This window comes from Psammomys obesus, unplaced genomic scaffold (genome assembly GCF_907164565.1).
Source record: "Psammomys obesus unplaced genomic scaffold, mPsaObe1.curated_primary_1811, whole genome shotgun sequence".
Taxonomy (NCBI): domain Eukaryota; kingdom Metazoa; phylum Chordata; class Mammalia; order Rodentia; family Muridae; genus Psammomys; species Psammomys obesus.
Window position 1 is genome coordinate 14,128,768 of NW_026596085.1, and position 26,329 is coordinate 14,155,096.

At 51.4% G+C, this 26,329-nt stretch overlaps 1 protein-coding gene across 1 annotated transcript in view; it reads left to right on the plus strand.

The window, feature by feature from the left end:
* The window catches only part of Celsr1 (cadherin EGF LAG seven-pass G-type receptor 1), a 130,980-nt gene that overhangs the window by 71,940 nt on the left and 32,711 nt on the right, over positions 1-26,329 (plus strand). The window contains exons 3-9 of the mRNA XM_055627159.1: positions 2,239-2,461; positions 5,118-5,233; positions 5,942-6,030; positions 18,965-19,122; positions 20,322-20,485; positions 20,968-21,093; positions 21,949-22,115. Of these exons, the coding sequence (XP_055483134.1) occupies positions 2,239-2,461; positions 5,118-5,233; positions 5,942-6,030; positions 18,965-19,122; positions 20,322-20,485; positions 20,968-21,093; positions 21,949-22,115 (1,043 nt within the window). The remainder of the gene's footprint in view (positions 1-2,238; positions 2,462-5,117; positions 5,234-5,941; positions 6,031-18,964; positions 19,123-20,321; positions 20,486-20,967; positions 21,094-21,948; positions 22,116-26,329) is intronic.

Genomic DNA, 26,329 nt, shown 5'->3' on the forward strand with positions numbered 1-26,329 from the left:
GGGGGGGGGGGGGGGGGGGGGGGGGAGGTCTGAGCTAGAGGTGTCAGGAGATGGGAGGAAGTTGGTGAGGAGTAAGATGGGCTTGTTTAGAAGGGCTGAGAGGAGCTGTAGGCTGAAACTGGGTAGGTTGTTCCCTGGGCCAGAGCTATACTCCGTTCTGCTTGGGAGGGGAAGAGAAGTCTGTGGAGGCCCATCCCCTGAGGGCTGAAACATAGCCTGGGAAGCCCCTTCATAGTTTCAGAGCCTAGCTCTTGCAGAGGCCACACTGGAAAGAGGAGTTCTGGGGCAGACAGGGACACTGTGTAGACTGATAGCTCTCCACATCCTGTCTACACAGATCCCAGAATGTGGCCTCGCTGGGAAACCAGATCTTTCTAGATGTAGCCAGACCCTTGAGATGAAGTCACGCAGGACTTAGGGTTGACCCTCTTCTTTTTCAGGGTCTTTAGAAGATAAAGCGGTAGAGGGACTGGATACCCCCAAGGCCCCTTCTGGGTCTTAGAGAGGAATTTCTGAGCTCCAGGCAAGGAAGAGAACCCCATGCTCAAGTGACAGGACTGGGTTTCCCCATTGTAATCCCATGGCCAGGCGGGGCTGGAGATTGGAGGGTCTTCTAGAATAAGGGATGTCTTTCTCTTCTGCTGGGAAAGTTTAGACAATCCCTGGAGCCTAGATCCTCCAAGGTCTACTATTCCCAGGCCCTGGCTGTGGGCAAGGTGACTTCACGGTTTGGTAAGCATAAGGCCAGAGTGTCTCTCAGGCAGCTTTGCTCACAGAAGGTGCTGGGCTTGACTGCTCATGGGCTAACCTGGAATACAGTAAAGCTCCTGAGGGGGAAAGAATTTAAAGTGTCTGAAGGAAGAGAGAGATCTTAGGTTGAAACTTCAAATCAATGATGGCCACTCAGGAGGGCTGCATAGAAGGCTGTGAGCACTGGCTGGCATGTGTGAGTGTGAGCGCACGTGTGTGTGTGTGTGTGTGTGTGTGTGTGTGTGTGTGTGTGTGTGTGTGTAGGGGAGTACATAAGTATATGCTTTGTGAGGAGAGATGCAGCTATAGGTGTGTGCATGTGTGTGTGAGGCTGAGACCATGGGTGTGTAATGGTTTGTGTACAGACATGTTCACATGAACATGTATGTGAGGTTATAATAGTTTGAGCGTGTGACCTGGGGTATGTGACGGTGTAAGTGTACAGGTGTTCATGCAGAGCACACGAACTCAGGGTGGCCAAGCTCGGAGCCATGTCGGGCAGGGCCCTGGGAAGTGCTCCCCTCCGTAGACCTGAGACAGGCAAACGCCACACAGTGGCTGCTCCTTCCTTACCTCTGCACACCGACAGCCCCTCTCTGCCCCTGTTTCTGGGCCCACCTCAGCTAGTGCAGAACCTCAGCTAGTGCCCTCCTGATCTGAGCCTGGCCTGGCCTGGTACCAGAACACTTAACATGGCTGTGAAGGTGTATAGTGGGTCAGTGATTCCTGCCACCTTCTGTCTCAGCAGATTTGTCCTCTGGGCTGCAGAGGCAGCAGCCTGGGACTCAGTGGGACCCCGCCTGGACACATTCAGTAGGAGAGGACTCCCACGGGATACTTAGCCCTGTAATCCATCACCTTTCCGTCACCCTCAGAGGAGGGTGTTCCTGGTGTTTAGGGAGCAGCACCTGTGGATGTGCAAACTGACAGCGAGCTCTGCCGAAGAGCCAGGTGCGGGTGTCACTGTGGCATCCGAGCCTCCTCACTTGAGTCATGTCTCACCACTATGTGAGAGACAACTATGTGTCTCAGGCGACATTCCCAGCCCACTGGCTCTCCGTCTCTGTGCTGGTTGGTTTTTGTCACTTTGAAACAAACTGGAGTCAGCTGGGAAGTGAGAACTTCAGTGAGGAGCTACCCTCCATTAGATCTGCCCGTCAGCGGCATTTTCTTGATTAATGATTGATGTGGGAGGCTCAGCCCACTGTTGGATGGTGCCACCCCGAGGTTCTGTAAGAAAGCACTGAGCAAGCCCTGGAGAGCAAGCCGCTAAGCACCACTCCTCCACAGCCTCTGCTTCAGCTCCAGCCTCTGGGTTCCTGCCTCGAGCTCCTGCTCTGATTTCCCTCCATGACAGGCACCAGCTGGAATAAACCATTTCCTCCCCAAGTTGCCTTTGGTCAGTGTTAATTACAGGAAAAAAAAAATTAAAAAAGGAAAAAAAGCAAATCGCGACGGCCTTTGTGTGACCTCCGCTTTCTTCTCCAGGGGAGCATTGCCAGGTGAACGTTCGCTCAGGCCGCTGTGCCAGCGGAGTGTGCAAGAACGGGGGCACCTGTGTGAACCTGCTCATCGGAGGCTTCCACTGTGTGTGCCCGCCCGGCGAGTACGAGCACCCCTACTGTGAGGTCAGCACGAGGAGCTTCCCCCCGCAGTCCTTCGTGACCTTCCGAGGCTTGAGGCAGCGCTTCCACTTCACCGTCTCCCTTGAGTGAGTACAGCCTGGGCATGTGGGCACCCCTCAGGAAGGGGATGCCTCAGCTTTCCGGGTGGTTGAGGGGCCTTGCCAGCTGCTCAAGGGTAGGGCCATTTGCCATGCTGTCTGTCCGTACCGAGACTACTGAGAGGGGACCCCCCCCCTCCCAGGCCTGGAAAATAACCTGGCTCCTCTGGTCCTGCCCACCAGCCTGACATCTCAGTGGCCAGTGGTCGCAGGCCCAGGAATCAGACCTCCCACGAGTGTGTCAAAAGGCAGGCTGCCCAGGCCCCAAATCCCCAGCCCCGACCCTGATCTGTAACAGGCTGACTGTGTGCCGTCTATATCTTCTCCCCCAGAAGAATTTAGATTTTTTTAATCTATTATCTGGGGCTGGGGAGATGGCTTACTTGTTAAATTGCTTGCATGCAAACGTGAGAACCTGAGTTCAAATCCCCAGAACCTATGTAGAAGGCCGGGCGCAGTGGCATATACATGTGATCCCGCAGCCGGAGAGGCAGAGACGGGATTCCAGGGATTGCCGTCTAGCCAGTCTAGCTGAATTGGCGAGCTCCGGGTGCAGCAAGAGACCCTTATTCAAAATCTGATGTGTGAAGAGTGAAGGAAGACACCTGACATCAGCCTCTGGCCCCCACCCCATGTGCACGCATGCTCATGCACACACGTGTACAAACACATGCACACAAAATACCAAATGAACTCAACTGGATTCTAGGCCGCGTGAGTCCATAACAGTTGCTCAGTTAAAAGAAAACCTAGGATTTCCATTTTGAAGATTTCCGCCAGGTAAGTCGAAGAGGGCAAGGTTTCCACTGAGTGTTTTTTGTGCACGCAGTAGCCTGCTCTCCCAGAAAGGAGCATGGTGTTCTCTGTCCTCTGTGTGGGTTACTCCACAGCCTCCCTCTTCCCCGAGCTGCCTGCCGAGGACCAGACAGACCTCTTAGGGTGGACAGATCAGTAGCCTGTCCTTGAGTTCTGTCCTAAAGAAGCCCACCAGCAGTGTCCTTATGACCACACACAAGTGGCTTCTTGTTCCTCTCTCATGTACCACAGGCCAACGAGGTCCCTCCCATTGGTGTGTGTGGTAGGGAGGTCTGAGGATGTGGGGTGGTGCTGGCAGTTGATACCCACTGTTGTCCCCACCTTCCACTTGGCTGATAAAATGAACAGTGTCTGCCTGTTGGCCCAGTACACACCGAGCCTTGCATATCCAGGCTGGGGTGATTGTTCTGTTTGCCCCTTTGTGCCAAGACTCTGCTCTCCAGCCAGAAGGCTGCCCCTTATGACACAAGCCTGCAGAGCAAGGGCCCTACTGTGGGATTCCCCTGTGACAGAGGACCCCGTGAATAGCCCCCTTCCACATCAGAGGAGTCTTGTGTCCCCTGGTGAATGTACTGTATGATGGGCGTGAGCTGGGGCTATGGAACTTTGGGGTATAGTCATGGCTGCCTCCCACCTTGGTGTGGCCAGCAGCTCACTGTCACATGCATTGTGGTGACTTTTGGCGACTGCCTTAAAACTCAAAGCCACAAAAAGGCAGAAAGTTCCCCCAGAGGCCCTCCAGTCACATAGTTTCTTGGGGCACACATCCTGAAAGTGGCTGAGGCCCCTCTTACCGCAGAGAGCTGCCTAGCCCGGCTGGGTTGCCTTGTCTCAGGTGGTTTCTGTCATGGCCCGTCTCCTTTTTCCAGTTTTTGTTTGCCAAGTGCTGGGGCTCCCAAGTGGGCCCCACTCCCAGCTGCCTTTCATTCCCTTTGTTCTTGGCTCCTTCTCCTCTGGCCCCTCAAGCCTTGGTTTCTATTTCTGTCTTTCCTCATTTCACTTGCATTGTTCCCACCCTCCCCTCAGCCCTGGGCCCCCGTCTCTGTTTCTTGCTCTTTAGCAATGGATGGTGCTTGCCAGGGAGGCACCATGTAGGAGGGGTTAACCTGGACATAGAGAGTCCAGGATCAGATGCTTCCACAGGTCCAAGAGGCTTAGCGACATGGCACGTGCCCATGCAGAGACATCCATGATAAAGGAACATCTTGGGGTCTCATTTGCTCTGTAGCATAAGATAAATTACGTGTGTTCTGCACCCAGACATGCTTCTAGTTGGTAAGCAGGCTGTGTGTCATTCTTTTGAACATGTTTCCTCCCTTCCCCCCTCTCTGTCTCTGTCTCTGTGTGTGTGAGAGAGACAGTGGATGCCTTCTCCAATCAGTCTCCATTATATTGATCGAAGCAGGGTCCCTCACTTGACTCAGCGCACACCAACTTCAGATAGTCTAGCAGACCCTGAGGATCCCATCTCTGCCTCCTGAGTGCTGGGATTAGCGGTGGCTACCACTTCCTGTCTGCCTTTTGTCTGTGGAATCTACACTCTGATCCTCATGCTTGACCCACAAGCTTCCATCCCACTCAGTCCCTTTTCCCGCCCCACATGGAGTCTTTTCACACTCTTTAGGCCACTGTCACCACGTTCGCCAAGGCTCCACAGCGTGTGCATCAGGTTTGGTGGGCCGTCAGGATCTCCCATGATAAGAGTGCTGGAGTGGATTCTTTCCTGAACCCCCCCCCCCGTGCTCACTCCCCTGGCTGGCCATGTCACCCCCGTGTGTCTTCACGTTCCCTGGGGTCCTTTACTATGTGACATGCTGCTTGCCCACAGGTTTGCCACCCAGGACAGGAACGCCCTGCTGCTCTACAACGGCCGCTTCAACGAGAAGCATGACTTCATCGCCCTGGAGATTGTGGACGAGCAGCTGCAGCTCACATTCTCTGCAGGTGGGGCCTCCTGTCATGGCCGGTGTACCTCCCAAGGCACTTTATGGCTTAAGTTTATTGTTGTCCTCCCATCGTCTCCTAGCTGCTCACACTTCCAACCCTAATTCTGCGTCTAGGAATCTGGCCTCTGGAATAAATCGGAGTACAGGAAGATGTCAGTGTGGTTGCAGTGTTGCTTGTAGTGCTAATGCCACACAGAGCCTGTTCCCTAAATCAGAATCAGTGCAGTAATGGGGACAAGGAGACAGATAGCTCAGCAGTTAAGGGCACTTGCTGTTCTTGCAGAGGACCTGGACTCAGTTCCCAGCATCCATGTGGCAGCTCACAACTGTTCGTAACTCCAGTTCCAGGGTCTCCAATGCCCTCTTCTGCCTTCTGTGTGTATCAGGCACACATATGGTACACACATATACATGGAGGCAAAACACTCATATACATAAAATCAAAATAATAATAATAGCAATGCACCTGCAAATTTGTATGGTGACTTAAACCAGCATGTGAGGACCAGGCAGGCACAGATATGGGGACTTGTCTAACTCCACCTTTCAGGTTAAAGCCGTTGATCTCGGGGGCTGGGTGGGGGATGGCTTCCAGTGGCGGCCCTGCCGAAGAAAAGGGCACACAGCCAATCTCTCTGAGCAGTGTGTCTACCCTGCGGCCTGGAAGCCTGATTGGAGGTCCCGTAACCTATCTCTCTGTGTGCAGGTGAGACCACCACAACGGTGACCCCGCAGGTCCCTGGAGGTGTGAGTGACGGGCGGTGGCATTCGGTGTTGGTGCAGTACTACAACAAGGTAGGAGGGTGATGATGGCCCAGGGGCTTTTGTACTCTGAGATGTAAAAGCAAGCAACTGTTGGGAGGGAGTGGAGGGCATAATGATGTCAACCGGTGGTTCTGTGAATGTAGCCAGGCCTTTAACTGGAGCTGTGGGGTAGGGCAGGGACTCTGATCCAGTAAGACAAGATGCAGAGAATTTGTTCGTCTGTGGCTTCCTTCAGTTCCAGGCTGGTCACACAATGCCCAGATCCAGGGCTGCCCTGAGCTGTGACTGGAGGGTCTGTTCTCGGCTGTGAAGGCAGGTGTCTCGGGTGTGTTTTGCAGCTGATTGGCTATAAGGAAACGCAGTCACTTCTGTGTCATGAGGTCATGTCCTTTCCTAGGCTGGGGTTTTGCGCACGCACGCGCGCGCACACACACACACACACACACACACACACACACACCCCTGCTCCTAGCTCTGGGCCTCACCATGAGTCCAGAATGGTCTGTCCTGCCCCTCACTGAGCCCAGCCCCAACCCTCCTCAGACTTTCTAAGACCCAAGTCTAGGTTAGACCACCAGCAAATGAGAGGTGAGGGACACCCCTTCAGTGTACCTTGTATGGTGGCAAAGGCATTTTCTGAATTTCCTGTCCGAAGTACTTCAGGTCTTTGGTACCTGGGATGGTACCTGCCTGCTCTTAGAGCCTTAGGGCATGGGGCTATTCTTGCTGTCCCTGCCAGTCACTGATGTTCCTCCTTCTCCGAGGTCACTTGTTACATTTGCCCTGGGCATCTTTTCATCTCTGAAGCTTCCCCTGATAGCCTCCAAGAGTGGACCTTGGTCCCCATTCTGTGTTCCTATCTGTGAGAAGGAACTGTCTCTCACGGGGTAAATGTTGGCCAATGCAGCCTCTGCAGTCTTAATGATGATGGAAATAGAAGGAGGGGTTGCCAGGACCTGGGGCCAAAGGTTCTCTGGGGACCTTGAGGGACACTGATGAGTGTTTGGAGTGGGGGTTAGACTAACCCCAGTCCTATCTCCAGTGGGGATCCTTGTGTAACACAGGGCACAGTTGCCAAAGAGAAGAGTGAGTCTCTGCTGTCCACACTGTCCTGTGTCAGAGACTTTCATTTGATCCTGAAGTGACAGCCCTGTGGATTTGGGGACACTTTATCAATATAAAGGATGCTACTTGTCCATCTCCTGAGTGGCTCACAGTAGCCCCGTGAGAAGCAGTGGGATGTGGGTCCCTCCTCTCCATTCTCTCCTCCCAGAACTCACCGTTGGGCTGGATTTGCTTTCCTTTCTGTAAGGTCTTAATCCCACATCATTTCTGAGCTATTTCTTTGTTGGTGTCATGCCATGGTCCCCCATGGTCCTCCCCCGCCCCAGGCTCTGTATTCTAAATCAGTGATTTCCATCCTGTACTCACCCCAAGAGAAAATACACCCTGCAAACCATTCACATTGTGGCTTAACGATAGTTGTGATCTCAGGCACACAAGTGAAGGCTGAGCTACTGTGACTGGGGCACCGGGAGCCTCTGGAGCTTGGGACTGCTTTTCTATGTTCCTGTGGAGAGGGGCATGGTCGCCTGGGATGCTCAGGCACTTTGACTGCTTGGTCCTTGACAGCTGCCCAGGTGATGACAGCTCCAGACAACAGAGCTCCCAGGAAGCAGAACTTACTTAGCTCAAGGACAAAGTGTCTGTGGTTTTGGACCCCAAATACACCCTTCCTTGGGTCCTGACATTTCATACACTTTTGAGTGGAAAGAATGACAGATAATCCCACAGAGGGATGCCCTTGTAGTCCTTCAAAGGGATGAAGGCCTTGCTGGCCTCTGCTCCCAGGCAGAACATCCAGGAACATTCACTCTGTCACCTTGTGGCACTCACCATGGTCCTGTGGCTTCTCTTGTTCTTCCCACCATCTAGACCTTCATATTCTAGGTGGACACTCCCACTGGCTTGTGCTTCCAGAATGTATAAGCCTGTCGGAATGGACCACAGGGAACCCTGGGATGCCAGGGAAGCACGGGTTGTATTTCTTTCTTGCTTATGTCGGAGACCCACTACAGGCTTGCTGCTGAGGTAGGGCTGGGTGCGGCAGATTGAGCCAGCCTTGGCTTCCACATTATAAGCCTCTGTACCTGTCTGCTGTGGCCAGAGTGACAGCATATCCTGTGGTTGAATGGGACCCAGATCAGCACCCTGCATTGACCTCTCAGCCCAGCTGTGAATTCTCTATTCCGTGAGCCAGCTCAGAGGAGCACACTATTACAGAAGGCTACCCCAAATGGCCCAGAGGAAAGAAGGGCCCGGTGCCAGAGGCTCCGTGGGTAAAGGCGGATTAGTGGGATCTGTGGTTCCCTTTCCAGGGTTGAGTCCTTTCAACAGCTCCCTCCACCTTCCAATGAACAAACAGAGCCCTGAGCACAGGATTAGGCCTTTGCTGGGCTGTTTTCTTTCTCTTGCCGGAGGGTATTTTAGGGAGGAAGCCAACTAGTCTCCTGTATATCCTTAAGCCTTCATGTGTGGGTTGAGTGGGCCCCACAGCAAGGACTGTTAGCAGAGATTACAGTATCTGTACGTGGATGGCCCTGATGTGTCTATCTGGTCCTGCCTCGGAGGGGGCTGCTTTTACCAGCCCAGGTGCAGGGACAGCCATGCTTTAGATCCGTGTGTCTGGGAAAACCCGTCAGACTGCGAGCAGGTTCTCTAGTCTATAAGAAGACTGTGAAAGTGACCTGTCAGGGTGGGTCATGCTCTTAGTGGGGTCCCTGTATCTTTGTTGTTATTATCATCATCATTAATGGCTTCTCTGTTCCTGGCCTCTGACAAAAAAAAAATGTGAAGTGACCTCAGGCTACTGAAGATGGCTGTGGGAAGGTGGCCTGAGGAGAAATGCATGATGATGAGGGAGGGTGAGCCACACTTAGAGGGACTCAAACCTTGTCCTGATGGTGACCTTAAGTTCAGTGGGTCCAACAACAGAGGGGAAGCTCCTCTGCATCCCTTCTCTAACTGGCTGTGCTGGTCCTGAGGATACTTCGCCTACTGCACTGAAGACACCTAGGTTTGGCTCTTTTGGTTATTGTGGAAATGCATTTGGAGACTTGAGTATCTCCCTGGCCCTGCAGTGAGGGTGTGGAGTTAGCTGCTGGCTATGGCTGTCTCATCTGCCCTGCTCTTCCTGAGTTCAAGCTTTCTACAGGCACAGGGAGGTGGACAGGCCTAGGGAAGGTGGTAGCAGAGCTGTATGGCCTTCCATCCTCAACGAGCAAGCACTGAGGTCAGAGGCCTGAGGAGGACAGTGTCGGTGGCCCCAGGGAACCCTCTGAAGATCTTCCAAATGAGGGCGGGCAAAGGCAGTTTCTTCTTTCTTTCTGCATAATGACATTTTCAGTGGGAAGGCCTATTGGTTAAGTCTGCCTTCAGGGAAACAGGAGCATGTTGGAGTTGGTGGTGGTTCTAGGGAGAGATTTTATAGGCAGCCACTGCTCCTGCCCCTTGAGCTTCACACAGCTCTTCTTCGGAAGCACTGGGGAGGTTTGGCTGGGTGGAGATTTGTGGTCATGGTCTCACTGTAGACTTTCCCCCCCACCCTGAGGCTTTTGTAAAGGCAGTTAAGCTTTTCCATCTTTCCATCTGCCATGTATGATGGCCTATTTCAGGAAGAGCATTTGAAGTCATTTCTTTGCACTTGAAATTCAGGTTTTGATGCTGGGTTTCTTTTGTGTCACCTTTCAGCACCCAGGAGTGTTTGTGGTGTTAGGAGAGGAACACTACCCATATCCCAGCTCACAGTGGTATCTGGTTGCTTCCAAAAGAGGACACTGTCTGGAGGACAGGGAACCTGCATACAGCCACTGGGCATTTGGCTCTCTGGAGCACGTCTTTTGCTTCCTGGGGGATTCTGACTATACCTTGTTTTGCTCAGGGAGCCTCAGTGGGTGCTGGGGACACAGGCATACAATGAGTGCTACCCTCTAGCATGTCTCAGGGACTGACGGGACTAAGGATGCCACACAGGCACATACATGTACAGGAAAGCTGAGATCAGATGGCCTGTGCTTGCCCTGATGGAGGGCACCAACTGTGACCTTTGAACCCCAGCGGTTTTTTTTTTTTAGACAGTGTCCTCATGTGGAGAGTGATGGAGTCCCGAGTGATGTGTGTTATTTGACACAGGCATGGTCGTGTGAAAGACCTCAATGCCTCAGTCTCATGGGAGGGGCAAAGCCTTCCCTGGGTGAGGCTCAGAGGGGTAGGAAAGCCTTCCTCGGACCCAAGTGGAAACGTTAACAGCGTGTTTAGAAACCATCAACCATGGCTTCTTCCGCAGGGATGACTGCAGCCCCAGACTGCTTCCCTATAGACACCTTCAGTCAGGACTAGCTAAACCTGCTTCCTTGTTGTATGCCATAAACCTGCCTCCATTCAGATGTATGAGCTATACATGCTGGGCCGAGTGGTGGTGCAGGTCTTTATTCCCAGTACTTGGGAGACAGAGGCAGGTATAAGGGTTAGCTGGGAAGGACTTAACAATAGTGATGGCAGGGACAGGAGTAACTGAAGCTGGGAGGGGAGGCCGCTGGGTGGTAGCAGCAGGCAGCTTGTCTTCAGCATCTAGCACAGGGACATCACCTTGTTGACTGCCATTGTCACTCTGGCCTCCTGCTGCTGACAGGGCTTGTGAAGTTCCTCCCAGATCAGGCTGGCTATCGGGTGCTTGGGCCCTTCTTATTCAAGGGATGACTGGAATGGTGATCCTCCTCCCCTTTTATCATCATCATCGTCGTCCAGGGCAGTATTTTTAGTTTGTTTCATCAATTCCATAGTATCCTAGTCAGTTAAGCCCACCAATCCAACTCCTCAGTAGCAGGTTATAGCAGCTAGTCTGGTTTTCTTTCATCTTCCTTTGAAACATGCACAAGGCCAGGCTTCCTTTCCCAGCTTGACGTGCATAGAGTCTGCTTACAAATACCCCATAGTTAGGGAGTGAATGAGTGATCAAGTAAACTGCATTAGCTCTGAGAAGAGTGATGCTATATAGAAGTGATCTTGGTTAAAAAGAGAGAGAGAAAGAAAAAGAAAAGAAAACAAACCATCGCATAGGAGTTGCGAAATATCAGGAATGGAGAGATGGCTCGGGTGAGGAACACTGGCTGACATGAGTTTGGTTCCCAGCATGCCCGTGGCAGCTCACAGGCATCTGTAACTGCAGTTCCAGGAGACTCCTCCTCCTCTTGTTCCTCCAGATACTGCACGTTGAGTAGCGTACATGCACGTGCAGGCAAAACACCCATACGCGTAAAAAACATCTAAAGCAGTTGCCAAATATTGTTTTCAAAGGACAGACAGTAAATCAGATTGACATGATTAATGTCAGTGTGGCTTACGATGTTTTCCTTGTCTGCATAAATCTGCTGAGAAGAGGTTTGGAGAAAGGGTTGCCATATATTTTCAGGTTGAGTGTGTTGCTGGTACAAGACTGAAGTCACTTTTATGAGAAGAGGGGGCTCCGGCAGAAAGGCTAGAAAACTCTTCTCAGAACCGACACCCCTCTCTCTGACTGGGGCTTGGGGGGTATCTGTGCTCAAGGTGATCTTGGGTTGACTTCTAGATATGGATCTTATTCTTAGGGATGGCCTGGCCCTGGCTGGGTTCACTCACTTCGACTGTTCCCATAGTTCAGATAGTGAAACCCCAAGATCCAGAAGACGTGGGTTGTGATCCTATCTCTACTACCCTCATGACAGGGATAGGGGGTGTCCCTACGACTCCAGAAAACCCAAGGGCCCGCTCTCAGATAGCAGACTTGGACAAGCCTCTCCCTAGGACCTCCAGGTGTTTGTTTGTTTGTTTGTTTGTTTGAGACAGGGTCTCACTGTGTAGGTCTGGATGTCCTGGAACTCACTAAGTAGACCAGACTGGCCTGGAACTTCCAGAGACCTGCCTTTCTCTGCCTCTCAAGTGCTGAGATTTAAGGTGTGCACCACCGTACTGGTCTAGGGACCTCCAGGTTCTTAAAAGGCATGAAGTCTCAAGGCGGTACTGAGGACATGTGTTGCCAGTGGCACTATCGAGGCTGTTTGCAAACAGCAAGCAATTATGGTTATGTTTGTCAACAAGGATGTGAATTCGGGTGGCTTTGTGATCTTTCGAAGCCCTTCCGTGTGTCAACTTGTACACACCTGAGTTACTGGTAGAACGTCGGTAGCAAATGAACCATTTTGGTCTTTTTCTTTTACACTTTTTTTTTTTCAACAAATCTTCAGGTTTGAAGACTATGCAAGATAAAGACGCCACATTTTCATGAGTTAATTGAGCTTTGCAAAGCCCCTAAAACTGTTCTGACCAACAGTGCAGCAAAGAAAGCTTCCTTTTTTTTTTTTTAAGTCTCCCATTGCACCAGGCCCTCTTACCAACAAAGGGGAGTGTGGTATTTCACATGAGCCTGTGGGAGTGCACCCCAGGGGTTCGGTTACCATAAAAGCCCTCATTGTCCACAAGCCTGAGCCTGGAGTGTGAATTAGTTGTTTCTTTTCCGGCTGTGTTTCCTGCCGGTTCAGCGAGCTCCTGTCTGGCCTACATAGGTATTCCATAAATATCGAGTAGCGACACTTCCATACAGGCACATTCCGACGCCTCTCGGTGGGTCACAGGGTGATGTCTGAGACCCTGGTTATCTGTCCTCCATCTCCACCCTTGGAATGTTAAATGGTTCCCTTGAAGCCAAGCTTTGTAGGTAATAGAAGCCAGCCCAAGGGGCCTGGAATGGCCAGCGAGCCCTGTGAGAGAGGCCACTGGGTGCTTCAGTGGTAGTGGCGGGGCATGTAGCAGGTACTAGGACACACCCTGTCCTTGACAGCTGGCAGAGTTGGGAGATAGGGTGCCTGGCTTCCTTTCCTAAACACAGGCTGGTCAGACGGTAGGGAGCCACCTGCATGGAAAGTTCACAGCTCCCAGGCTCGCCCCGGGCCTTTGTGTTCCATTGCTCTGTTGTGGAAAGTCCTCCAGGAGCTAGGCAGCCTGTCACAGGGTGTGTCCTGGCTGGCGGGATGGGTGCTTTTTCCGGTACCCTCCATCTGTCTTATCCTCTCCCACTCTGTGTGACTTGAGATGCAATTGATGCAGCAAGCCTGCTCCCTCTTCACCCTAGTGCAGGGACCACGTACCCTGACATCTTGCCTGGTGCTAGGGTGTGTAAGTCCAGGGTGGCCGTCGTGGTTCTGGGAGGAGATGAGGAAACTGAGGCACAGAATTGTACAAGGGGAGAGGAGGGGACACACGACTGTGACTTTCGTCTGCTGATGTGTCAGGGGCTCTCAGGTGTGCCGTCCTCAGCCTGACACATGCTCTCCTGCTGTGACTGCTCCTTTGCTTTCTGTAGCAAGCCCATGCTTTCTCCCACATTTATCTTCATCACGACGGTTTGGGCTTGTTGCCCTCAGGATCTATCAGTGAGGAAGACGGAGGTACTCTGAGGTGAGGTCAAAGACAAGGAGCTGGAACATGGAGCCTCCCTGTCGTGGCCCAGACTAGGGGTGGGTGGGTGGAGGGCAGAAAGAGGTCGGTCAGGTCCTAGCTAGAGTAGGCCAGGCTTTGTGAGAGTGATTTGTTAAGAACGTGTCAGATGCTGCCCGTATGCGTGAAGTGTGAGACCACTGGCGAGTGTGTGCACGTGAGTGTGTCCATGTAGCTGCTGGGTGAGTGTGCGTGTATGCATGAGTGTGAGTCAGGGTGAGCATGCATGCAGCCGAGCCCCAGTGAGGGTGTGTTGAGAATGCATTTGTGGTGTAGGGAAAAGTGCACACTTCCGGTAAGCCCTGGCCTGTGCGCTCTCACGTCACCCAGGCTACCTCGTCGGATAGCCTAGGCTTAGTGGGTCTTGTCTCAGATATCTGGGATATGCTCTGGTAAAGGAGAGCACAGGAGTTGTTCCTCAGGCGTACCCTTCCCCCACCTGCCGGGTTTCCCTGGTCAGGACAGCCAGACCTTTGCCCTTGTCTATAACGGGACACTCAAGAGAAGCAAGGACTTAAAACTTTGTTACCGGAGCACAGCTCCACGCACATGCTGGTGAGCCTCCTCAGGGAGAAGGCACACTGAGGTGGTCAGTAAAGTGCCTGTGCAAGCCCATGGATGGCCGACACAGCAGGGTGGACTCAGGGCTGCTGTTGGAGAAATGATGGCACCACCCTTCGCCTCCTGCAACCATTCCCGGGCTCCGGCCATCTGTGAGTTCTTTTATATGAATGTTGGTTGGTCGTTCCTGACCGTGAGTGTGAATCCGTTCACGTCCTGAGCCTCGCCCTGCCTGCATTTGGTTTCAGAGGCACCCCACTCTGCCCGCCCCCAAGCTGAAACCAAACCCCCATCGGCCTCCCAATGAGGAATTGTCTGTAGCAGGTTAAAAGACTGCAGAAATGTGAGCGCTATGGAGGACCAAAGGCTTTTATGTGCACACAAAAGCTCCCCGCAGATACTTTAGGCATCTAAGTGGAAGCCATTGGGGAGGGCCCGTACACTGGGAAGAAAATCCGCTGCAGGAAAATGAAAGGGGCAGGCCTGGTGACGCTTTGGCATCAGGAGTCCGGATCTGCACAGGTTGATAGAGCTGGCATCTGGACGTGCACAGTAGCTCTTGGGTTTCTTGAGTAGAGGAGCTACTGTGGGGGCCCTGCCCACTGGCCACTTCCACCTGCCTGTGTGTGTATGTGTGTACGTGTGTGTGTTTTGCATGTGTGTCTTGTATATCTGTGTTTGTATGTGTGTATATATCTTGGGTATGTGACTGTGTCTTGTGTGCGTCCTACTCAGAGCAGCCTGTGTGGCTAAGGTGGGACACTGAGGTATAGATGTGGAGCGTGTAGACGCCGCTGATGATACAGACTTGGCTTCAGGTATCATGTGGTGCTCTCGCCTCTGCTCTGTGTGTATCGCACCACTTTGCCTAAGTGTCCTGGCTGGGCCACTGCTGAGCATTTTGTCCTGGAGATGATGCCTAAGGTTCGGTAGGCCTGAACGGTTCCTCAGGCATGGGAGGAACTTCATGTCCTGGTCTGATTGGGGTCTTCTGTTCCCCAAGTGCAGTCAGCCCTGGGAAGGCTAATCATCCCATGCCCAGCATCCCACACAGGAACAGAGGAGAACCCTGAACCTGCCACATGCTCCTTCTCTTTTGTATAAAGATGTGGCAAATTTTTAAAAGTTCGCTTTAAAAGTGCTGAGTGGTGGTGGCGCAAGCCTTTAATTCCAGAACTCAGAAGGCAAATGCAGATGAATCTCTGAGTTCAAGGCCAGCCTGGTCTCTGAGTTCCAGGACAGCCAGGGTTACACAGAGAAACCCCGTCTGGAAAAAACAAACAAGTTAGAAAGCTGCCTATTTTATCCTGTTCTTCGTCCCTCCTCACCCTACCTGGAGCCTGGGAAACCCAGTCTCTGAAAAAGCTGCTCATGGTGCCTCCACTGCCTCCAGGGGCTTTTCCACCCTCATTCTGTGTGTCAGCTTCCTGTTAGGCCACCTGTTTTTGGGTGATGACCAGCAGCAGCCACCCCGGGCCTTGCTACCAGCTCTGACCCCTCAGGATGGAGCTAGGCGGTCAGCCTTTCAGCAGCGACTGTTCCTTATCAGCAGGAGCTGCTCCCCCCTGCCCTATTTTTTATGCCAGTGCTTCTCCCTGTCTGTGCTTGAGTGCCCCGGTGCTGAGCTGTTGGTTATCAACTGTAGTGTACGACGATCACAATTTTGTAAATAGCAGCTTAGCCTCATGAAAGCCTCCGAGTGTAGAGGCTGTTTATATCCACCCTCTGAAGACCTCACACCCATTCCCAAAAAATGTAAATTACATGCTACAGAGATGATACGGGGTTCGCACAGCCCAGGGATGGTCCTTCTTTCTCAGTGTGGTACCTAACACTTAAGCATCCCTAATGGGTACCTCACCAATCGCCCAAAGCAAGTTGCTGCTCCCAAGTGAGAAAACAGATGATTTTCCATAACCTTTAACTACTACTTGACACAGAGGTGGACTCCCTAAGGAAATAGATAATCAGAGATTGACCTAAGACACTTGGCTCCCCTAAGCTCCAAAAGAAAGATTTGTGGGAGTCTCATGTATCTTAGTTGACAGTAAAATTCTTTGCATATCAACAGGACAGATGGTCTAGTGTGTGTATGTGTCTATGCATGTGAGTATCTTAGTTTTTTTTTTTTTTTTTTTTATTGCTGTGAAGAGACACCATAACTATGACAGCTCTTACAAAGGAAAGCATGTAATTGAGGTTGGTTTACAGTTCAGAGGCTTAGTCCGTTACCATCATGGCAGGAAGCATGGCAGCAGGCAGATGTGGTGCTGGAGAGAGGTACCTGGGTGTTCTACACCTTGATTGGCAGGCAGCAGGAAGAGAGAGCGACCCTGAGCCTGGCTTGAGCTTCTGAAATCTCAAAGTCCACCTGCAGTGACATACTACTTCCAACAAGGCCATACACCAAGAAGGCCATACTTTTTTAATAGTGTCATTCCCTATGAGCCTATGGGGGCCATTTTCATCCAAACCCTCATAATGAGTGAGAGAGAGAGAATGAGTATATGTCTGTGAATATATAGGTACATGCCTGTAATTGTATGTGTATGTTCATGCATTCGTATTTTGAGGGCTCTAATATGTATGTAGGTGCACTTGGTGTTTTGTGGAGGTCAGAGGTTGGCATTGGATATCTTTCTCAGTTGCTTGCCACCTTAGGTTTTTGTACTGAACTTGAATCAGCTTGGCTAGCTAGCCAGTTCTGGGGATCCACTTGTCTCTGCCACCCCCCACCTTCCACCCAGTGTTGGAATTGTAGGCACACATGGCTACACTGAGCTTATATGTGGGTCCTGGGGATCTGAACCCAGATCCTCCGGCTTGCATGGCAAACAAGTTACTCATGAGCCCAGGTACTTTCATCTTAAATCCTACCTTATACCCACTGAAACTACTGCCACGAGCTTGTTTAGGGCAGATGTTAGGAGGGGTGGGGGAGGAGGACTCACACAGGTGGCTACATGGCAAAGTCACCCACTGTACCGCTCCAGTATGTGGCCTGAGCAGACGGGCCTTGGATCACACACCTCCGACAGTTGGTTGAACTCCTGTGCCAGCAGCTCCATGACCTCCCTTCCAGCCCTGTGTCCCATCAAGCAGGTGCCTCTTTTCTATGAGAATTTCGAGGTTTCGTGCTGAATGAGCTACACAGTCATTTCCTGTTAAAAAGGCATTAAGGGTGATTTAATTATAGTCTCTGTTTTGTTTTTTTTTTTTTTATAGCTATTTCTAGTAGCATAAAGAAACATGTTAACACAAGCAAACCCAGCACTGTTACAGCAAGAGGAGGCACAGGACCTATGGGTTTATTTTGCTTTTCGTTTGAGATATGGCCTTGCTATGTTGCCAGGCTGACCTAGAACTCCCAAACTTAAGTGATCTTCCAATCTCAACCTTTTGAGTTCTAGGACTGAGTGTAGGTGTGCCAGTATACCTGTTTGGGTCTATTGTTTGTTTGTTTGTTTTTTTTTGTTGTTGTTGTTGTTGTTTTGAGGGGGGTTGCATGGAGGAGAGCTGCTGCCAGGCTCTCTGTGGGAAAGGAGGAGTCTCGAATCTTGCATGCCTTGGTGATACCAGCTTGGGTTTGTGCTCACAAAACCTAGGGACACAGGCCTTGGTACCCCAATGTGGAGGTCAGAAGGAAATCTAGTTGCCTGTGTCAACATTGCCAGGCAAATGTCTGGCTATTTGCCTATTTCTAACACTCACTTGAGACTGTCATACCTTTGTTTAGCATGGACAGGGCAGTTGGCTCCTCTTCTACTCCTAGAAGGGTTTCGGAGGTTATATGGGTGGATACCAAGAGCTTGAGACCATGCTGGCTGCCAGGAAAAGAAGCCATCCCTGGGTGGCAGCTGCAGTCCCCTCAACAGGGAGAGGCTTCACTGTGGCCCCTGGGAGAAGGAGGTGGGAGCCCAGGCTGGTACATGAGGTCAGCAGAGGAGCCAAGGCCAAGAGCTTCTGAGGAGTGGGTCTGGCCTGGAAGCATCAAAGAGGCAACCTCAGACCAATGAAGGGATGAAGATAATATTTTTAGAGTTATTGTGTATTTTTTTTATATGGGCACCTTGTGTGCCTGAACAGCTACACACCAGGAGACAGCATTAGACAGTTGTCAGCTAGCCTTGTGGGTGCTGGGGATTGAACTCAGGACCTTCAGAAGAGTCTTAACTACTGAGTCATCTCTCCAGCAAGGGATGAAGATAATTTGAGGATGTGGCCGGCAGGGGCACTCAGTACTTTGGGTACTTGGTATGGTTGGGCTCCAGCGTGGATGGCTGACAAACAGCTCTCAAAATGTGGGACAGAAAGCTGCAACCGGAACACAGGGCCATGGTGTCCAGGAGCCAATGAGGGACAAAAAGAGGGTCCTACATAAAGACATGACTGTGTCTGGAGGCCACTGTAAGGAAGAGCTAGCAATGGTGTGGCTTAGACAACAGGTATTCCTCCTCTTGGCCTGGAGAACTGGACTCAACAGTGGGACCGAAGATTCAGTTCAATGGTTGAGTGGTTGTCTACAGTCCTGGACTTTTATCAAATTTTTTCAGCATATTAAAAAATATATATATATATTTATGTGCTAGCTTTCTACGGAGGGTCCTGCATGGTCATCTTGTCTCAGGCCCTCATACTCTCCACCCCAGATTTGCAATAACTTACTGCCATCGCTCTATTTCCAACAAGGGCTCATTTTGAGGTTCTGAGAAGGCCCTGTGTTCTGGGAAGATTCCCTACAACCCATGTAATGGGTCAGGGGCTAGGGTGCCTCACCCATTATGTACATGCTACCTGTGCAGGGGATATGCAGATGTGGGTGTCACACTCTGAGAGACAGAGCTGACCAGTTCCATTCTTTCCGTCCCCACAGCCCAACATCGGCCACCTGGGCCTGCCCCACGGGCCATCTGGAGAGAAGGTTGCCGTGGTGACGGTCGACGGTTGTGACGCAGCTGTGGCCGTGCACTTTGGAAGTTATGTCGGGAACTACAGCTGCGCTGCCCAGGGCACTCAGAGCGGCTCCAAGAAGTGAGACTCCTAGAGAGGGGGTAACACAGGGCATCCACAGCCATCCAAGCCCCGCCCTAGACACAGATCACTGTGGTCAGGCCCATGCAGGGTGCCTTGGTACCTCCTGTCTAGGGGGTATCAGACTCTCTCCCTAATGGATAGGCACCTTCCCTCTCAGACTGTAGAGCCCCTCAGGATAATAGTCCCCTAGAAGCATCTGTCAAGCCAGCTGTAGCAGAGCATCCCAATAATCGTAGCACGTGGGAGGCTGAGAAACACATGCTGAGGTTTCACATCGCCTGGTCTATATAGCAGCCTGAAGGCCAGCCTGGGCTAAGCAGCCAGGACCTTTCGGAAGGGAAGTCAGTCTGAGCCACTTGCCCTTCCTGCCTCATCTTCAGGATTGCTGGTCCCTGCACTCTGGAATTACATGAGGTGGAAGTGACTGGGTGTCCTGGCTGGTTTGGGGTCTCTCTGGGATTGCTTTAACTTAGGACAAAGAAATCCTAACACCCATACACAGGGCCAACCTTACTTTATTTTCTTTCGAGAACACCAGCCTCAAAAGGATGAGGACCGGCTCCTGCTGTGTCCTAGCTGATAGTTTGTGGGTGGGATACAGTACATTGGGTTTGTTTTTTTTTTTGTTTTTTTTTTTTTTGAGACAATGTCTCCCTATACAGCCTGGGCTGTCTTCCAACTTCTAATCCTCCAGTCTTGGTATCCTTAGGGTTAGCAGGCTTCTACCCCAGCCCCTATCCCTGAATCTCTATTCCCTTTGAAGGTCATGTTCAGGTGAACTTGATGAGGGTCACGCCCTTTCCCCCATCCTCATTTCACTTTCTTTCCTGTCTTGATGAGCTAGTTCTAGAGCCCTGTGTGGGAGTTCAGCTGCCCCCTGCTGGAGCCAGAGTTCTGCTCCAGTTAGACTTTCTCTCTGGAGAGCCAATGGACTGTGGGATGTTCCCCTCTACTGCAGAGTGGAACTCAGCAGGTAGTCCTTAGCTAACCCCCAAACATCCATTTGTTGGGAAGTGATACGAGTGTAAGGAAACAGAGCCCCAGAGAAGCTGTGAGGAGCCACTAGTGGCCCTGAGGCCAGCTGACCCCTGTCCTGACCTTGGGCTTACACCTCTGCAGCCTCTGGCAGCAGAGTCTCAGTGACATTACAACGATGCCAGGTCTGATGCCACAGGCGGATGGCTTTGCCTTCCCAGGTCACTGGATCTGACTGGCCCTCTGCTCCTGGGTGGTGTCCCCAACCTTCCAGAAGACTTTCCCGTGCATAGCCGGCAGTTCGTGGGCTGCATGAGGAACCTGTCGGTCGACGGCAGGATCGTGGACATGGCCGCCTTCATCGCCAACAATGGCACCAGGGCAGGTATGAACAGCCCCTGGGTGTGTAGGACAGCATAGTGCCCACTGGTCATTTGTGGCCACTCCAGAGACAGAAAGGCTGTTTCTACCTCCCAGGGGGGGTCTTGAACTGTACCTACCTGTGAGTGAGGACCTCTTAGGAATGGGTGTAGAGCTTGGCTTGGTGGGCACGGCGACAGTGCCTACACTTCACTATGCTCTTACTATTGGAACGGCGTTCATGTACCTGGGCACACAATCCTAAGGTCTTGAGCTGGTCAACAAGTAGTCATATCAGACTCTGGGATGGCATGGAAACCCTGAGTCTCAGATAGGGGTGAAATAGAGAATTCCACACACTCCAGTCTGGGGTTCTCACCATGGCCAGCCGGTTCCAGGCTAGCCATCTCCAGCTGATTGCACTCATGCGTGGGTCAGTGTGGGGAAGGGTGAAGCTCACAAATGGGGATCTTCAAATCAAGGCCAGGCTACACCCTCATCCTGCAGGCTGTGCTTCTCAGAGGAACTTCTGCGATGGGACCTCGTGCCAGAACGGGGGCACCTGTGTGAACAGGTGGAACACGTACCTATGCGAGTGCCCACTCCGCTTTGGTGGAAAGAACTGTGAACAAGGTAAGAATTTGTCCCTTCCCCACCCCCCAAACACCAGCTAGTAGGGGGACACAGGAAATAAGCAGCCTGAGAGTCTGGGATAGAGGTTCAGGGCCTGGGGTCAGCTCTGTAGGATATGAAGCCAAGTGACCAACAGCAAGATGGCTGTGGGGACACACGTGAGCCCCGTGGAATTCTTGGGTGCTTTTCCTGACAGCTGCTGCTGATTGGGCCCTGTGAGGAGCATGAAATACAACCTCCCACCCATCTCTCAGAGGCTCTGCAGGGTTTGAGTGGTGTCTTAGTTTCTCTCCTGTGACTGCGTTAAAATACCATGACAAAAAGCAACTTAAGAAGTAAAGGGTTTATTTGGCTCACAGTTCCAAGGCACAGTAAGCCTGTCGTGATGGGGCTGCCGCTGGGAGAGAATGGGTGATATCACAGAGTCACCATAGTCAAGAGCAGAGAGCAATGAATGCATTCATGCTTGTGGCCCGGCTTGCTCTCTTCACTCTCATGACCTCCTGCCTAGGGAATGGTGCCACTCACCCAACCAAAACTTGAACCTGCTCCATGTCCCAAGTGCCACAGGACTACCCCTTGACTGTCATATATCCAACAAGGGGGGTGTTTGCTACCCTTCGGATGTGTCTGACAACTCACAAGTCGTCTTTGCCGAATGAGCTGTACAGAAACCATGCTGGGCATCTGTAGAGTCCATTGCTGGTTTCTTAACGTAGTACTGAGCACAGGTCAAGTCTGAGGTTAGCATTTGGGTTAGCATGAAAGATCCCTTCCTCACCTGGCAGGTAGCTGAGAAGATGCTCTCTGCCTGCTTTCGGGAGGTGCCTGAGGTGCCTGGTCTTGTATCTGCAGCTATGCCACACCCACAGCGCTTCAGTGGCGAGAGCGTTGTGTCATGGAGCGACCTCGACATCACCATCTCTGTGCCTTGGTACCTGGGGCTCATGTTCCGGACCCGGAAGGAGGATGGCGTGCTGATGGAGGCCACAGCTGGCACGTCGTCCAGGCTCCATCTCCAGGTGGGTGTGTCTGCACCTGCAGAGCAGACAGGTGCCTCAGAAAAAGAACCAGACAGAGGGGCTTCCCAGGATGCCTATAAAGGGACATCTACCGCTCGCTCACTTCCTCCTATGCCTGCCCTATGGGGGAAAGAGAGAACACAGAAGGGAAATATGGGTGACTCAAACAGTAGAGCCATTGTGCCAGTCAGGTCAGGGGACGTGCAGAGATCGTGCATAACTATGGGTTCCTGTGGGGTTCATTTCCAACGCCTGCTTTCCTTCAATGTGGACACAGAGTGGAGCCCATTTAACCATGGAGCTGCTGGCTCTGTGTAAATTGCCCTAGCCAGCAGCTCTGGTTTGCCTGGCCTGGAATTTGGCCCTTTTTCCTGGCTAGTCTCACAGACTTTCAGAGCTGAAGGCAATGGGCTGCAGCAGGAGCAGGGAGTGAGCCTCCATCAGTGCCAGTTGCAGCCCCCTACGCCCATATTAAACCCGAACGCTGCCTAGAGGGCTCCAGAGAACCCGTTACATCATGCTGCGTGTATGTTTTCTCCTTTTTAATTTTTATTTTTTCCTCTTCACCATTCGGTTTGTTTGAAGCCTTAGGTCAGAGTACGGGAACATTTTTGGGAGTGGCTTTAATTCACTCCATTCACGTAATTGCACCTCTTGCTTCGCAGACCGTATCTGCTAGGTTGTTGGAGCCAGAGGTACTAAGGAGTGATGCGTCTTTGTGAGGATCACTCAGTGCTCCGTCACTGAGCTGCCCTTGCCTCTCAGCCTCTTCACTGTCAGTGCAGTAGAGAGAGCCCTTATCCTATGCTCATCCTGAGCTTTTGTTCAGAATGAGCCCACAGGCTGGGAATCACTGCTTGGCCAGGAGGTCCTAGCAAAAGCCCCCAACCCGACCTCTGCCCTTGAATCTGACAGATCCCATTTGCACCAACAGGACAGATTCTCTTGTACACACCATGGCCCATGATTCCTGGGAAGGGTCAGAATTCTCCATTTTTGGCTCTCCTTGGGCTTAACACCCTCCTGATAAGCAGAAGTCCCTGAGGATCAATGGCCACTTAGGGGAGTCATGCCCTAGCAGGGGTTTGATTTTAAATTTGAAGGAATTAGTAACTGGGCATTTCTTTCTTTCTTCCAGGCTTTTCCAAAGTATGTATATGTAAGCACCTGCTTGTGTGCCTATGTCTCTTTGTGTGTTCATATCTGCCTGTGTACGTGAATGTGTCTGTGCGTGTGTGTGTGCGCGCGTGCATCTGTGTGTACATCTGTGCATGTCTTTATGCACGTGTCCGCGTTTGCATGTGTTCATGACTGTGTATATGTTTCTGTGCATATCTATGTACATGTCTGTGAGCGCATGTGTGCCCATATGTGTACGTATGTTTGTGCATGAGGGCATGCGTGTCTCTGTGTGTGTTCATACGTGAGTGCATGTAATAGGCTCTGGTGCCCGTGGACTTCCTTCCCATAGGTCATCCTCTGTCCCTTTCTCCTTCCTTCCTTGTAGCACAGTCTCTACTGTATATCTATCTCTTCTCTCCCCGAGGAGTCTGGCCACACTGACATGCGAAGCACATAGCACTTCTGTCCCAAGATTATAGCTTTAAGAGTAGCAACTCCTGGAACTGGTGCCCATGGCCCCTGCTGTCCCCATGTCCTCATAGAGCCATGGCCTCATTTCTTTCACTTCTGGGGCCCTGGATAGATCCTTATTTTTAATTCCCAGCAGTTGGAGTGGAGCTGGAGATGGTCAGAGGAGAGGTGGGCTCTTTCTGTACCAAGGAGTGTCTGTACCAAGCTCCCGTTTTGCATGAGAGAAACTGAGGCTAGAGGCTGTGTAATCTAGGTCGAGTGGGGCCTGGGTCAGCCAGAGAACCCCTCATCCTCCCTGGTGCAGGGCTCAGCTCAGAGAGCGGGAGGAAACAGGGATGCCCAGAGCCCTCCCCTCCCACAGCGCTCTGCCAGAGGTCACAGGGCCCTTGGATAAGTTTTTTTTTTTTTGCACTGACAGAAGGAGGGTGGGGCTATCAGCCCAGACAGAAGCCAGCCTCTAGCCTCTGCCTGCTCACTCACCTGGGGTCACGACTCCAGAGTCCCACTTGGGTCGGAGAGTTCTTCTCTCATTAGCTGTAATTTCACAAGTTACTTGCTGCCCCAGAAGCTCATGTTTGCCTGAATTTGGAAGCACCATTCTGCCTGGAGATGGCATTTCTCTGTGGGTGTTTCTCTGTCAGAACACATTAAATTGGCTGTTTTGATTCAGGTGATGATGGGCGTTCACAGGCTGTCATTAGTGTAGCTGAAGGAAAAAAGGCTGCACTCTGCAGGGTTAGCCCTGACTAGCCATGGTAGCCAGACTAACCTTGGTAACTCATTCACAGGTTCAAGGACTGCAGCCAAGAAGACTAGGTGAATCAAAGGTGGCCTTTAGGAGTCCTGTAGACCTCATGGGCAACCCAAGAGACCGCCTCATCATAGTTCCCAGAGGCCAGTCTAGCAGGCATCCTAGAAATTTTCTGGTTTCGTGTGTGTATGAGAGAGACATGTTTAGCTGTTGGCATCCTGACTGCCAAGGGAGTGCCGTGAGGCAGTAGTTTGAGTTCCCCCATCCCATGGCAGGCCAAAGCCCAGACAATTTGGATAATTGCTGTCAGGGGCCCCAAACCCAGCTGCATCATCAAGTGGCTGTTGTTGACACGTCTTTAATCTGGTAGCAGTCCAAGACACATAGCAGCTCCTGTCCTGTCCTGGGATTTATGCACGGCTTCTCCTTTGGTTGTAGACACATTTTTCTTTTCATTGTTGATATACTCTTACCTTGGGGCTTTGCCAGGAAGGCCAGTGAGAGAGAACAGCCCAGAAAACCTCTGTGTCTTAATGTTTCAGGTGTGTCACAGTTGATGAGTTTTAAATCTAAGTGTCATTGTCTTTAACTGTGGACATCACCTTACATAAGCCAGATCTCAGCTTTTGATTTTTTTTTTCTTCCATGTATTTAAATGTGGTGGCTTGATCCTTTGGGAGTGTTACACTAACAGCAAGTGTCTGCCGGTCCCCAAGTCTGTGCTTCTCATGGCCACTCCCAAGTCTGGGTCTGACAATTCTGTCATCCATAACTGTATGGGTCTCTTCTACTCTTGAGTTTTTAGACATGCTCTTGTGCCCTCATGCTTTCGCATATCTTTATTGAGTGCTAGGCACTGTACAGCAAATCTAGAGAGAACTGGTTCACCATCACCTGATGGCAGCAGCCAGGGGAACTAGTTACCCCCGAACATGTTGGTGAGCCCCAGATCCGAGAAGGTCAAAGCCAGGTTATCTGTTCTTGCAAGATCTGTTCTGTTTCTTGTTCCCTCAAAATGTCTTGGCCCTTCAGCATCCCAGCACGAGGCCTTGAAGATGCTGGCCCATCCAGCTTTGCTGGATCAATTCTGGCCTTTATATTTCATGGGCCCTCATGACCCTCTTGAACTCCTGCTGCACTTGAGTCTTCAGAACCAGCTGGCAGCCCTGGGGAAAGCAGCCCCAAGCAGAGCTGCAGGGTCGTCTCCCTGGCCTTGGCTCTGCAACTCTGCTGTGTCACGAAGAGCTTACACAGATGTCCCAACTCACAGAAGGATGGTCCAGCTCACTTAGTACTCTGCCAAGTCAAAAGTTATCTGGGCATTGCCCCGGCTGCATTAACTTAAAAAATTACATTTCTGTATTTATTCGTTTAATTATATGTGTGCATGTATGTGCCATACATGTGGGACCCAGGGTGCATGCAGGACCCAGAAGACAACTTGTGGGAATCGGTTCTCTCATTCCTTCTTGTGGGTCCCAGGTCATCAGGCTTGGCAACAAAGCACCTATAACCGCTGAGCCACCTTGTCAGCCCTCAGGTACATTCATTTTTCTTTCTTCCTTTCATTCTTCCTTTGTCTTTGTTTTGCCTAGCCTAGAACTCACTGTGTAGAGGAGGCTGTCCTCAGACTCATGAAGATCTACCTGCCTCTGTCTTTTAAGTTTTGGGATTAAAAGTATACACCAGTGTATGCTTTAATACGGCCTTAACTATATGCTAAACACTTTTACAGGCAACATACAATACTTTGGATTTTCATTCATGTCTTCAAACAAGATTAGCTCTCAACAAACTGAAATTGTACCTAATACCCCCCCCAAGTGTGTGTGTGTGTGTGTGTGTGTGTGTGTGTGTGTGTGTGTGTGTG